At 59.1% G+C, this 13,266-nt stretch overlaps 1 protein-coding gene across 3 annotated transcripts in view; it reads right to left on the reverse strand.

Moving 5' to 3' along the window:
* CCDC85C (coiled-coil domain containing 85C) overlaps window positions 1-13,266 on the reverse strand; it is a 91,965-nt gene that overhangs the window by 8,416 nt on the left and 70,283 nt on the right. Inside the window, exons 3-4 of one of the 3 annotated variants that reach the window (XM_063652065.1) lie at window positions 7,717-7,755; window positions 1,714-5,779 (exon numbers count right to left, since the gene is read on the reverse strand). In XM_063652065.1, coding sequence (XP_063508135.1) covers window positions 5,645-5,779; window positions 7,717-7,755 — 174 coding nt within the window. In that variant the 3' untranslated portion in view covers window positions 1,714-5,644. The other 2 variants (XM_054447569.2, XM_063652064.1) reach the window with 2 other exon arrangements.

The following is a 13,266-nucleotide window of genomic DNA, read 5'->3' on the forward strand; positions in this document are numbered from 1 at the left end:
GACCAACCCCGATCACGGCCCCTGCACCTCAGTCCATCCCACTCCTGGGGGCCTGCCCGCCGACCAGCCCCGATCATGGCCCCTGCACTTCAGTTTATCATCCGGCCTCCCGGCCTCATGGAGGAGCGACCCCTGCACAGCCCCCACGCTGGCCCCTGACCTCTAGGCACACACAGGCACCAGTACGCGCTCACCGTGGCGCCCTGGCCATCCACCCCACCCCTATGAGCCTCACTTCCTCCTCTCCAAAGTAGGGGACACCCCCTCATGCACAGAGCAGTCTAGAGGAAAAAAGGAGGCAAGGGGAACAAACTCTTTCCCAAGGCTGCCTCCTCCAGGAAGCCTTCCTGAACGTTCCCAAACTCTGACAGCATTTTATCTGCACTCTCAGGCCTTGAGGCTCGGCCCATGCCTGGGTTGTGCTCTCCAGAGGCCTGCAGGGAGATAGCATCTGGCAGGCCTGGTACATGTGAGAGCTGTGCTTGCACAGCACTTCCCAACCGGCAGGCCACGCGGAGGACTTCGGGACATAGCACTGAGGAACTGCTAGCTGCTATTACTCCCTCCCACGATCTGAATGGATGAGAGGCATGGAGCATGAAGACTAAGGAGCCAGCCCCGTGAGGGCATCCCTTGGCTTTTCAGAGCCCTCCACCATGAAACAGTTAGAGCCTCGTTCAGCCACGGGACTCCCGGATAAATGCTTGGAATATCGGCCATTGACGGGCTTTGCTGCCTGCACAGGCTCTACAGCTGCATTCCTGGAGAAGGTGGAAGGGCAGCAAAAGAGAAATCGCAGAGCCAGCAGCCAGCACTGAGGCCCAGCAAGCTCTGTGGCGGGGGCCTGGGGTCAGCTTTGTGGGCGAGGGGTGCAAGGGAGAGAGGAGGAGGGGGCACAGCTGCTACAAGCGCACGTGCTGCCCAAGAAGCACCTCCATACACGGCTCTGCAGGTGCCGCAATGAGAACAGGTGCTTCCTAAGCATCAGCTACGCACCCGCCAGGGCTCCTGGACGCGTTAAGCCCCACAAGGCGAGGCCCCCAGTCCTAGGAGGGCAAGTGGGCCTGGACTCCCATGGCTCCCCACTGCCATCATATCCATCTACAGGGCACAGCCCTGAGCTAGGTTCCACTTCCCGAGAGCTGGCTCCGAGCCGCCCACCCCATTCCCTCCAGGCCAGGTCAGCCAGGTAGGGGCAGAGGATACCCCTGGAGGCATCAGGCTGGTCATTTCAGTGCAGAATCCACAAACCTGAACCCCAAGCTCCAGGGCTGGCTGGGCACCCTCTCCCCGCTGTCGCCAAGGAGTGGCACAGGCTAATAAGCTGCTCAGAGGGACAGCGGCTCGGCACGGGCAGCCCTGCGCACGTGGCCTCTGGAGACTGCCCCGCGCCTCCGGCAGCGTCAACCCACCTGGGGCTCCACCTCTAACTGCCACACTGGACGGGACACAGGGACACAGGGACACACGGCCTAGGGCTGAGGCTGAACTCGGGCACCCAGATTCTTGTGCCCCTCCGGGCAGGTCACTGGCCCGCCTGAGCCTCAGCCCCTCATCTGGAACATGCGGGCTTTTTTGGGGTGCACACTCACGTTCTGCAGGGAGTCCTGGTAGGAGGGCGGCAGGGACGCAAGCTGGGACTCCGAGTGGTAGGGCGAGAAGCCTTTCCGCAGTGTGCGGAACTCTCCGGAGCCTGCCTGCTGCAGGGGAGAGAAGGAGAGGGGTTAGACGGAGGGCCAGGCTGAGGAGGCCAAGGGCCCTGGGCATGGCTCCTCACAGCAGCAGGGTCTGCTCAAAGGCACGGCCCCGGAGGACCCCTCCACCCTCCCCTCCACACCCCTTATCCGTCCCCCGAGCCGGGATTAATCGATCCTCACTCTCCCCAGCTCAAATGTCAGCGATCCACTCTCCAACGTGGGCTTCATAAACATTTGTTGGATGGCTGAATAAACAGAATGAATGAATGAAGGAGAGCCAGTGAGAGCAAGTGAGGAGAGAGTGTCTCCCACCCCGTGACTCACCCTGGCTCCTCCGCTCCAACTTCCTGCCCTTGGGTCCCTGCACAGATGGCACTACTCACAGGGCCTGGGCCAGCCATCGGCAGCAGACGGGCCACATCCACAGGTGAGGCCTCCCACCTCCCACGGGTTCAGGGCTCTCTAGGGATGCTCCACCCAGGCTGCCTCCCCCATCAGATGGGCAGGGAGCTCCTAAAGCAGGTCCTGGGTGCTGCCTCTGAATCCCTGAGAACTCGTGCAAGCTGTGGGGTCTAACTAATGCCCTGCACACAGGAGGGAGGGAGGAAGGCTTGGCCTTAGACCCTTTGCTTAAGAGCAAAGCAAACACCACCAACCCCCAGAATTTGGGGCTGGGGCTGGGACCAGGAGCCAGAATGAATCCACAGGTCCCACCCATAAACTTCTCAGGTCAGTCCCACCGTGGCCCTCCCCTGGCCCGGCCCAGCAGAAGGCCCGGCCTTTCTTTTCTTTCTGCATCACTAAAGGGTTGTGGGTGTTTCTGGCCGAAACACCCTTTTCTACTTCAAAGGAACTGAGAGAAAGCGGCTGGGCAGATAAAACACTGCGGAATGTCCCATAAATCAGCAGGCTGTTGAGTTACCCAAACAAACTGCAGGGGCAGGGGAGGCCCAGGCTGGGGCTGGGCTAGGGCAGGGGCAAGGAGGGCAGGACAGGCTGCAGCCATGTCTGGGGTCCCAGTTCCACTCACCAGCCCCTCGGCCTGGCTGTGAAAGATCCCCCACACACCCTGCTTGCCTCCCTCAAAAGCTGGACCTGGCCCCGCACTTCTCACAAGCCCCAGCCTCACTGAGGTCCAGCTCTTGTGTTCTCCCAGCCCCATCAGAGCCCTGGCCAGGCCCCCCACTGGGGCTGGGAGGTCTCAAGAGCTTGGCTCAAGGGCCAGCAAACAGCCGTGTCCTCCGGGGGGTGAGGAGGCAAGTGGATGCTCTATTACCAGCTCCCACGGAGGCCCACGGAGCCAAGACAGGAAAGCAGGGATCCGGGCAGTGATTCCCCTCATTAAATAGCCCACGCCCACCAGACGCCGGTCAGCCAGGGCAGCTGGGCACTGGAGGCTGGGAGCTGCTTCCTGGGCCTCAGGGAGGACCTGGGTGTGGTCCAAGGCCAGGGAGGGACATAAAGGAGAGAGAGAAGTGGGAACAAACCTTCCTGCAGGGCCCCCAAAGTGTGATGATGGGTTTTAGATAACCCTGGCGAGCATTGCAAAGGGGTCTCAGCACGGGGGCCTTGGGCACAGCCCTGAACCATCAAATGGGACTGCCATGCCCTGACCAAGGTATTAACCCTGGCTGACCCTGCCTAGGTTAACTAGAGGCACTCATGGCCCCCAGGTGGAGGTCAGATCAAGGAAAGCCCCCTCCCCACCCACCAGGTACCAAAAAGAGGAAGAGGCTACAGCCCCCACCCCTAGGCCCAGCACTCACTCACCTTCCCCCAACCATGAGTGACACCCCTCCCCCCACCCCATCAGAGCCACCCATGCCTCCCTGGGTCACCTCTCCTGAGAGATGTACCCCTAAGGGCAAAAATTCCAAACCACCTGATTTTCTTGGCCAGGACTCTGCAACAGTAAGAGAGTTACAAAATCTTCTCCAATGGAGAATGCATTCTAAGCCAGCACACACTCTGAATGCGTGCGCGCACATACGCACAGTCTGACTACTGGGCCACACAGCCAGGAAGGGTACACCTGGGATTGGAACAGCTGCCCTCCCCTTCAGCCGGCCCTGCCCTGCCCTGCTCAGCTTCTGTTTGGACTCTGGCATCCCTTCCTCCACATCCTCTCTGGCCCTCGACCAAAAGGGCTCCCACGTGCTGTTACTGAAAACGCGGGTTTGTGCTGCCGTCCCTTCCCCTCCCCCAGATAATTTCCCTGGGAGAAGATGTGCCTGCGTGAGCATGAGGGAGGTTTTTAATTAGCTGCACGCAATTCCCACCCTTGCCTTCGGTGAGCCTCTATAAACATTTGCATGTCCATAGAACTTTATTAGCAAGCCACAAAGCCAGGCAGGAAAAACACACAATCTCTCATTAAGGGGCAATGTGACTAATGACGCATCAAATGAGTAACCATTATTGCACTTAAATCCAAATTAAAAATCCTGCTATGAGACAGGTCACTCCCTTTGCAGAATGAGATTCCCTAGGATTTCCCCGAGGAGGGGAAGCAGGAGCTGAAATCACCTGCTGGGCTTGTTCTGCACACAGAGAAGAGCTCGCAGCTAAGGAAGGTGCTGGCCTTTCCTGGGTGGGGAGGTGGGGGGTCCACTGCCGCTCCCCAGGAACACCCACCTGCCCAGTCTTCCTGGGGTGGCTCCCTCAGGACCCAGGGAGAAGGGATCTTACACACAGAGCTGCCAGCTCAGAGCTCAAACAAGATTTCCCGAATCCTTAACATGGTGGGGCCAGCCCTGCCAAACACACAGCGTGGCCCCAGCCCTGCCAAACACACAGCATGGCCCCTTCCACCCTGGCCAGGCGCAATCCGCATTACTCACTTCTAGGGCTTCCAGAGGGCAGCATGAGTGTCCCGGACTAGGGAGGAAGAGACCCAGGAGGTTGCAGGGCCCCCTTTTCCACTGAGGACCGGAGTTCAGGATACCCCCAGCCTGTATCCAGGGCCTTCACTGCAACACTGCCCGACTCGGGGCCCAGTGGGGACTCGCTGGGTGAACTCCAGTCGTTCCCCAGCCCTTTCTGGGCCTCTGCAGTGCGGCCCAGCCTTCTCCCCAGAGGGGGAACCCCGTCCTGCAGGGAATGCCTGCCTGCAAAGCTGCAGGGGGCCTATGTGGGGCCACCGTGGGGTGACCCCTAGGGAGCATTGTCAGAGGGGGTGCTGAACAGAAAGAGGATGAGACATGGAGACAAAGAGCCCGCCCACCCCAGCCTGCCCACCTGAGGCTGCTTGTTTGGGAAGGATGGGTGGGGTGACTGCGGGCAGGAAGCGCCTTTCTGGGCTGTGCTCAGGGGAGCTGCTCTCACCCTGCTTCCTGCTCCCAGAGAGCTTTTGGGGCCTCAAATGTGCCTTCTGCTGCATCGGTTATGTGACCAAGAGGCACAAACAGAGCACCTTCTGTGTGCCAGGCACCGCGCTGTGCCCCATCAGGGAGGCAGCAACTAAAGGGGAGTGAGGGCTGGGGGTGGAGGCAGGCGCTGAAGAGGGGGTGCCCTGTGTCCCCACCTGGGCAGCCTGCCCGCAAGTGACCACTTGGACCACCTGACTCGGAGCCCCAGGCTGATTCACACGGAATGCCCTGGGAAGGCGTCCCCGTGGAGGGGCCACCTGGCGCGACTCTGGACCGGGTGTCTCAGTGCTCAGTGCAGGGATGGGTGGGTGCCTGCGAGGGTCCTCCCTCCTCAGCACCCTCCAGGATGCCTGACAGTTGAGCGTGGGCCCTTGGCACCGTGTGGCACAGCACAGCTCGGCTCAGCTGGACAGCCAGGTGTGGCCAGGGTCCAGGACCACAGTGGACAGCAACGCAGCCACATCCCTCTCCCCCTCCCAAATTTAGGTCATGCCAATGACTGTGTCTGACTTAGGAGACACTGTGGGGCTCAGGGAGAGGACCCCAACACAGGCCTCCCCCAGCCCAGACTCTCCTGGGTCAGGTGCCCTCCTGCTTCTGGCCTGTGGGGGCTCCAGGGGATCTGTCACAAGAGGCCAGTTTCACCGCAGCTGAAGAGCTTGAAGGTGCCGTCTGCAGGGAGGGGCCTACATCCACCCTCAGAGCAATGGGAACCTGGGCAGGAAAAAGCCACATGAGCCCGGGCCCTGTGCAGCTCCTGCAGGCACTAACAATGCCTCTGCCCTGAGCGTGTGCTGAGATGGTCTCCAGGTCCCCGTGGTCACTGTGCAGTCCCCAGGCTGGGATGGGGGCCAGGCTGGAGGACAGGGAGCTGGAGAGAGCTCCTTCCAGTTCACATTTCCCGCCAATCCCACTCCCACAGATGAGCCATCATCCCAGGGGCTACGGAGGCGAGAGGTGAGACCCAGGGGGCAAGGCCAGGGCCCGGTGACCACCCCGTCCCCAAGACCTGGCGACCTTCCTCCAGGAAGAGGAAGCGGGGGCAAGGCCAGGGCCCAGTGACCAACCCATCCCCAAGACCTGGCAACGTCCCTCCAGGAAGAGGAAGCACTGTGGGAGCTCCCAGGGTTGGTCAGTGATGCGTAATCAACGGTCTGGGTGCCGAGTAATAAACCCAGGACCTCAGCGGCCTGTCAGGCTGACACCTCCACCCAGGAAGTGCTGGAAGACAGTGCACCCTCAGCTGGCTGCGCTGGGGGACCCACCTGGAAGCAGAGGCTCGAATGCGTGACTTGGGGAGACCATTCTCCCACCAGGGGCCCCAGCAGCTCCAGGGGCAGCTGGGGCCACAGACTAGCCTGGCCTCCACTGTCCTGCTCCAAACTAAAGCCCACCGAGATTCAGTTGTCATCTGTCTCGGGGGATCCTCAGAGGGAGAGCGCAGAGAAAGCAGGGAGGACGCAGGACAGGGCTGGGGTCGGGGCTGTGCAGCGCAGCACAGCGGCCTCCACAGAAGACAGGCCTCAACTTGACCCCACGGGAACCGCACCAGAGTTGTTCCCACGAGGGCAAGCAGGAGGTTTGTGTCCACACGTCTGTCAGTCGTGCCTGTGGGCTGCTCTGGAAGGGGAGGGAGACTTGGCACTGTGTAATGACGTTGTTGGTTTATCGTCTGTCTGCGTGGCTGGACAGGTGTGGTTCACCTCCCAGCCCAAGCCCAGGGCTGGCACACAGTTGGTCACTGGTTCTCAAATGGGGGTGAGGCCCCCAGAGGACAACTCGCAGTGTCTACAGACACTTTTTAGTGTCAGCTTGGGCACGGGGTGGAAGACCCCCGGAGGGTAATGCGGGGCAGGTATTCTGGGGCGGGCAGTCTCAGGACGGGGAGAAGGGACAGAGATGAGACCACGTGGAGGCCTGAGAGCTGGCAGGAGAGTGGCCGGTGCCTAAAGGGCCTGGCTCCACGGGTCTCGAGGCTGGGCACAGGTGGGAGCTGAGTTCACCCAGCAGCTCCCCAGTCCCAGGCCCTGTCCAGCAGGGATCTGGCTGCAGCCCAGGGTGCCTGGCATGGTGACTCATGCTGACCCTCAGAACTGTGCAAACCACGCAGAACCCTCAGCCCAGTGCCCACCCAGCTCAGCAGCCCTGGAGACCTCCCTCAAGGACCTAGGCAGCTTCCCGCCGGGAGCCACAGCTGGGTGGGCATGTGGGCCCCGGCCTCGTCTCCACTAACTCATGCAGACTTGCAAGCCCCTCCTCCTGCCATGCATTGCAGGTGTCTCGCTTCAAAGTGGGGATTAGCACCAGCCCTGCCGCCCTCCAGAGGCGGGAGGATCCCGGGCACCTGGGCAAGGTGCGTGAAAAGGGGCTCGCACCACGGAGAGCCCTCGGGGGCAGTCGCTGCATGACTGTCTTGCTATTATTTTGCAAAGCTGGAAGTGTTGCCAGTAATGCCAGCTCGAGGAGAGGGCAGATCCCAAGAAGACTCCAAAGATAGGGCCAGCGCAGCCTGGGAAGGAAGTGCTCCCAGGAAAGAACGGGAGGGTGCTGGGGAGTGGGGGACAGAGCACACAGCAGCGCACAGCACACAAAGCAGCCTCCCGACCCCCACAAACACCACTGCAAACACGCCTCCCACCAGGCAGCTCTACCTGAAGCCAGCTTCTTGGGCGGCCATAGGGGCGGGGCAGCTAGAAGGAAGGAGAACAGTGTCACCCAGTAAATGCCAACCATGCTCATCACTCTGCCCAGTGCCTTCCCTGGACATCTATTAGCCCAAAGCCACCAGGACCTCAGCTGAGCCGGAGTGGTTTTCCCACACCGAAGGCCAGGGTTGGGGCTCACCAAGGCGACTCCAGGAGCTCCACGTCTTCAGAAACTCCAGATTCACAAGGACTCACTGAACACCTGCCATGTGCCCGGCACTGGGTCCCTAGGAGCGCCCACCACCCCCCATAGCCCGCCCCAAAACTCACACCAGGATGGAGCCACCCCAAGTGCCCTGCTACCCTCCCAGGGAAAAGCAACCCTTTGAGAAGCCCTGGGATGGGGTGCCCCGGCCTAGAGGCACCCCAAGATCCCAGCAGCTCAGAGAGGCCAGGTAGGAGATGCACGCCCTATCTGGCCCCCTGTTCTAGCCTCAAGGCGAAGATGACCTGCTAGGTCGCCCACAAGAGCTAGACAGCCATACCAACTGGATTTACTTTCTTTTTCTTCTTTAATTTTGAAAGAACTCGTTTGTAGGGGGGAGCAACACACACTGGGGCGTGTTAGGGGGACGGGGGGAGGGAGAGCATCAGGAAGAAGAGCTAATGCATGCTGGGCTGAGTACCTGGGCCATGGGCTGATCTGTGCAGCAAACCACCACGGCACACGTGTACTCGTGTAACAAACCTGCATGTCCCGCACATGTACCCAGGAACTTAAAATAAAAGTCGATGGGGAAAAAAAGGAAAATAAAAAAAAGAATAAGGGGGCTGCCGCTTCAGCTGGGGGTCCAGAGACATATTCCCAATCTGCACTCAGAAGGGTGCGGCCATGTGTGGCTGATGTCACTTACCCATGGCTGGCACTGCTCCTCCCTTGGTCCCCATGTCATTTCACACCCGAAATCCCATTTTTCAAACTCAGGTGTAGGCGCCATTCAGGGCCATGCAGCCTGTGACTGATGAGGTAACACGCAGACCAGGTCTTGTTCACCACGATGACCATCCCTCCCTTCCCAGGTCCCTCTGCAGGCCTGTTACTTGTTCTAGTGAGGTAAGTGAGGGACAGGCCTGTGGGAGGCTTTGAGGTATGCAGTTTTGTGTGTGTGTGTGTGTGTGTGTGTGTGTGTGTGTGTGTGTGTGTGTTTTGTTTCTTTTGGGTTTTTTTGTTTTGTTTTGTTTTTGAGATGAAGTTTCACTCTGTCACCCAGGCTGGAGTGCAGTGCTGTAATCTCGGCTCACTGCAACCTCTGCCTCCAGGTTTCCAGCAATTCTCCTGCCTCGGCCTCCCAAGTAGCTGGGATTACAGGTGCCGGCCACCATGCCTGGCTAATTTTTGTATTTTTTAGTAGAGATGAGGTTTCACCATGTTGGCCAGGCTGGTCTCGAACTCCTGATCTCAGGTGATCTGCCAGCCTTGGCCTCCCAACGTGCTGGGATTATAGGCGTGAGCCACTGCACCTAGCTGAGGGGTGCAGATTTGCAAAACCCAAATCCTACCCTGGCTGAGTAAGCCAGAGCAGCTCCTCAACTTTCCGGGCCTCTGTTTGCACATAAACTGGCGTGAGGCGGAGGCTGGCGGAGGCTATGGCTGGCCCACGATGGACAGGAAAGATCACGGTGGTTAACCCGCCACCCTTACCGCCGACAGCCCGACTCCCAGTCCTTTCCACAATTTGCCTTTTCATCCTCTGAACAATGTATGTGTCAGACACCATTAGTGTCCCCATTTTGCAGAGGGGGAAACTGAGGTGCAGAGAGGTTAAGCGACCTGTTCAGTGCCACTCTGCTGGCAGGTGGCACCAGTGAGACTTGAACCAGGCCTTCTGGCACTGGCATCCTGCACTTGGCCTGTCAGCCCTGGTGACTCTCCCCCAGCATCTGGCTCACGGTGGACACTCCTTACACTGCTGGTGCTAGGGCACGGAGGTGGAATTTCCTGTTCCCATTCTGCCCACATTGCGAGACTGACCATCTGTTCATTGGCTGGAAGGCTGGAAAGAGGGGGTTTCCTCCCTGGGCAAGGGAGAGGCCAAACTGACTCTGAGGTTCGACTAAGGAAGAGACCCAGAGACTACACTGCCTATGACAGAGGTGATGCGGCAAGGCGGCCAACCCAGGACGCCAAACACGCAGGGCAGGGAAGGGCTTGGAGCCTGCTACCAAAGCATGGAAACGCTGACCAACAGAGATGCCCACGAGGACCACCGTGAGGCCAGCATCTCCGGAGGAACCCGGGCTCAGGACAGCCCATCCTCCTCGGGACACAGAACTGAAGCGGTGGCCATGGATTCAGACAGCGGCAGATCGATCCCCTCTTCCCCCACACTTGAAGGGCTCAGAACTCAAAGGACAAAGAGCAGCGGTTCCTCGGGGATGGGCCAGGCCCAAGGGGCAGCAGAGGGCACATGGTCAGCCAGACCTCGAAAGATCCCAGGCCCTTGGGACCGCCTGGGGTGCTTCCCAGGGGCCACATCAGACTGCACTGGGCATCACCATCACCCCTGCCTCCCAGGTGAGGACACTGAGGCTCTGGGAGAGAGAGGATTTCACCTGAAGCCACACAGCAGGTGAAGGCTGGGGCGGGGGCTATTGGAGTTTACAGGGAGAAGAGCCTGTCTACAAGCTGAGGAGAGAGGCCTCAGAAGGAGCCAGCCCTGCTGATGCCTTGATCTCAGACTTCCAACCTCCACGACTGTGAGGAAATAAATTTCTGTGGTTTAAGTCCCCCAGTCTGTGCAACTCTGTTATGGCAGCCCTACCAGATGAATACAACATCCATGTCAGGAAATCCACCTTCATCCAGACCTCAGTTTCCCCATCTGTGCCTAGTGTGAATTCTGGGTCTCTTTCAGCAGCCCTTTGGTACGTGGCAGGCCAGGGGAGAGGTGGGCACAGCGCAGGGGAAGAGCGGGGAGGAGGAGGGCGGGCTGGGGGCCCTTCAGTCACCAGCCCAGACCCCAGCCTCGCTCCCCAAGCTGGCCCTCTGGTCTAGGGAGAGAGAATATCAGGAGAGCTCCCTGCTCTTTTGTAAAGCTGGCTTTTTTGGCGCACAATGGAGGCTTCATTTATCAGCCCAGCAGGGGAGTTAACAAGAGGTCCCAGCGTCAATTACAGCCGCCCCCAGCCCAGCCCGGCTGGGCACAGAGAATCCACAGGAAAAATAATAACGCGCACGGAGTCTTGAGATGAATCATCGCAGAGGAAGCAGCTGTGTTGATGAAATTTTAAAGCCAACATGAGAAAGAAAATACGAACAGCAATACCGTAATTGAGTCTGTGAACATGCTGGTACATTTTTAATTAAACCTATTTTGGAGTTAAATAGAGGCCACGGGTGGGGGTGGGCGGGGACCGTGGGGAGTAGGAATCCTACCCTCCCACCCAAACCCCAAAGCCACGTCACCTTATGATATTCCAGAGAAGAGCATTCCTCTCTCCTGCTTTTCACCAACAGGAAGAGTCCCTGCTTTGCGCAGAGGTGGGGGTTTCTGTACAACTTGATTTCCCTGACAAGATTTAAATGCCAGAATCACAGAATCTCACGAGCCAGAGTCCACGAGGCTTAGGACAGCATCTCATTCAAGGCTGCGATTGCTTTCTTCAAGATTCCCAAACATAGTCACCCAGCCATCTCTTGATTATCTCTAAAGATGGTACCCTCACTACCTGCTGAAGCCCTCCCTTGGTTAAGTGGGCCTTCCTTATTCTGAGCAAGAACAGCCTCCCCTCTTGGCCGTGGAGATTGGACAGGGATCAGCCACAGGCTCCCCAAGGCACATCCACCCAGTTCAACTATGCTGAGCACTGGAGACACCGATGTGGCCACTCAGACCCTGTAGCCCTGTCCTGGAGAAGATGACAGTCCCACAGGGGTGGGGGCCAGGATCCACAAGGTGGGTCATGACACCGTATCAGCAAAGGTAGGCAGGCCAGGGACTGAGAGCTCAGGGCAAGCACCAGGCCACCTGTGGGTAGTCAGGGAGGGCTGCAGACAGGAGGCCAGGAGGACGGAGACTAAGTAAACCCCATCTTCCTGGTGCCTCCCTGAGAATGGGGCCACCGCTTTCCTCACAGGCAGTGCCCTGCCATGAGCTCTCTTCACCTCCCCTATCCTCCAGGGGCCTTTCTGTGCATGTGGGTCCTGCGGGCTGGGCAAGGTGGTGGTCAGGCAGGAACAAGGGTGAGACTGTCCTGCCAGCCCCCTGAGGGCAGGCCTCTGCCTGGCCAGCCCTGCATCCCCAGGGCCACATACATAGTAGGTGGTCAGTTACACACTGAGCGAATGAGTGCCCACTTCTCAGATGAGCAAACCCAGGTCTGGGAGAGAAAGTGGCTTAAGGATCCCCATAAAGCTGCTGCCATTGAAGCTGCCCCAGGAAACCAAAGGCAGGCTTGGGACCCACTGCTGCCGAGAGCCAGGGGCCCCTCCCTCACCCCGTCTCTCTGTCTCTCTCTCCTACATGGCTAGAACGGCAGTGCCCTCCTCCGTGGCCAGCAGGAACCCTGCCCATGATCCCAGCTCCTCTGGTTCTTCTTCTTCTTTTTTTTTTTTTTTTTTTGAGGTGGAGTCTCACTCTGTTTCCCAGGCTGGAGTGCAGTGGGGCAATCTCGGCTCACTGCAACCTCCACCTCCCAGGTTCAAGCGATTCTCCTGCCTCAGCCTCCCAAGTAGTTGGGATTACAGGCACGTGCCACCATGCAAGGCTAATTTTTGTATTTTTAGTAGAGGCTGGGTTTTGCTGTGTTGCCCAGGCTGATCTCAAATTCCTGACCTCAAGTGATCCACCCACCTCAGCCTCCCAAAGTGCTGGGGTTACAGGTGTGAGCCACCACATCCAGCCGTGGCTCCTCTGGTTCTGCTGATGCCATGGGCTCTGGGGATGCCACCAGCTCCTGAAGCCTTTGTTATGAGGTTCAGGGGCCTCCACTGCAGCATGGGGACAGGGCACAGGGGCCAAGGCCCCAGCAGCATACGGCTGCCTCCTTTCAGAGTGCTGGGTATGGCCCTGACAACACTTGCTGGGAGCCCCAGGGCAAGACCTCTGCCTGCTGCAGAGTCCATGCTGAGAAAGCAGCTAGGGATAGGCCCTGGGTGCCCTCCTGCCACACCACACAGAGATACAAGCTCCTTCAGCCACCACTCCAGCAGCATGGCTTGACCGGGCATCATTTGGTGAGAAAGCAAATTTCTGCTAAAGAAACGAAACACTTTGAACCCTTTCTGCACTGGATGATCTCTGAATTCCGCGCCCTGGTTGTATGTCACAACAAGCAGGCAACAGCGGGTTTCCGTTCCTGAATTCCAGTCCAACTGCCTGCAGCCAGCAAGCCTGTGTCCAGGCAAGGGCCAGCAGCTCCCCAGCCATCAAGATCTGATGTCGATGCCCCGCAGGCCTGGCCCATGGATGAGGATGTGAACAGAGCCCTGCTGCTACCCCCAGGGAGCAGGTGGGAACAGGCCTGGGGAGGGAGGGGGCCCTGGGCAGAGCCAGC

The sequence above is a fragment of the Pongo pygmaeus genome, chromosome 15 (genome assembly GCF_028885625.2).
Source record: "Pongo pygmaeus isolate AG05252 chromosome 15, NHGRI_mPonPyg2-v2.0_pri, whole genome shotgun sequence".
In the NCBI taxonomy this organism is placed as follows: Eukaryota; Metazoa; Chordata; class Mammalia; order Primates; family Hominidae; genus Pongo; species Pongo pygmaeus.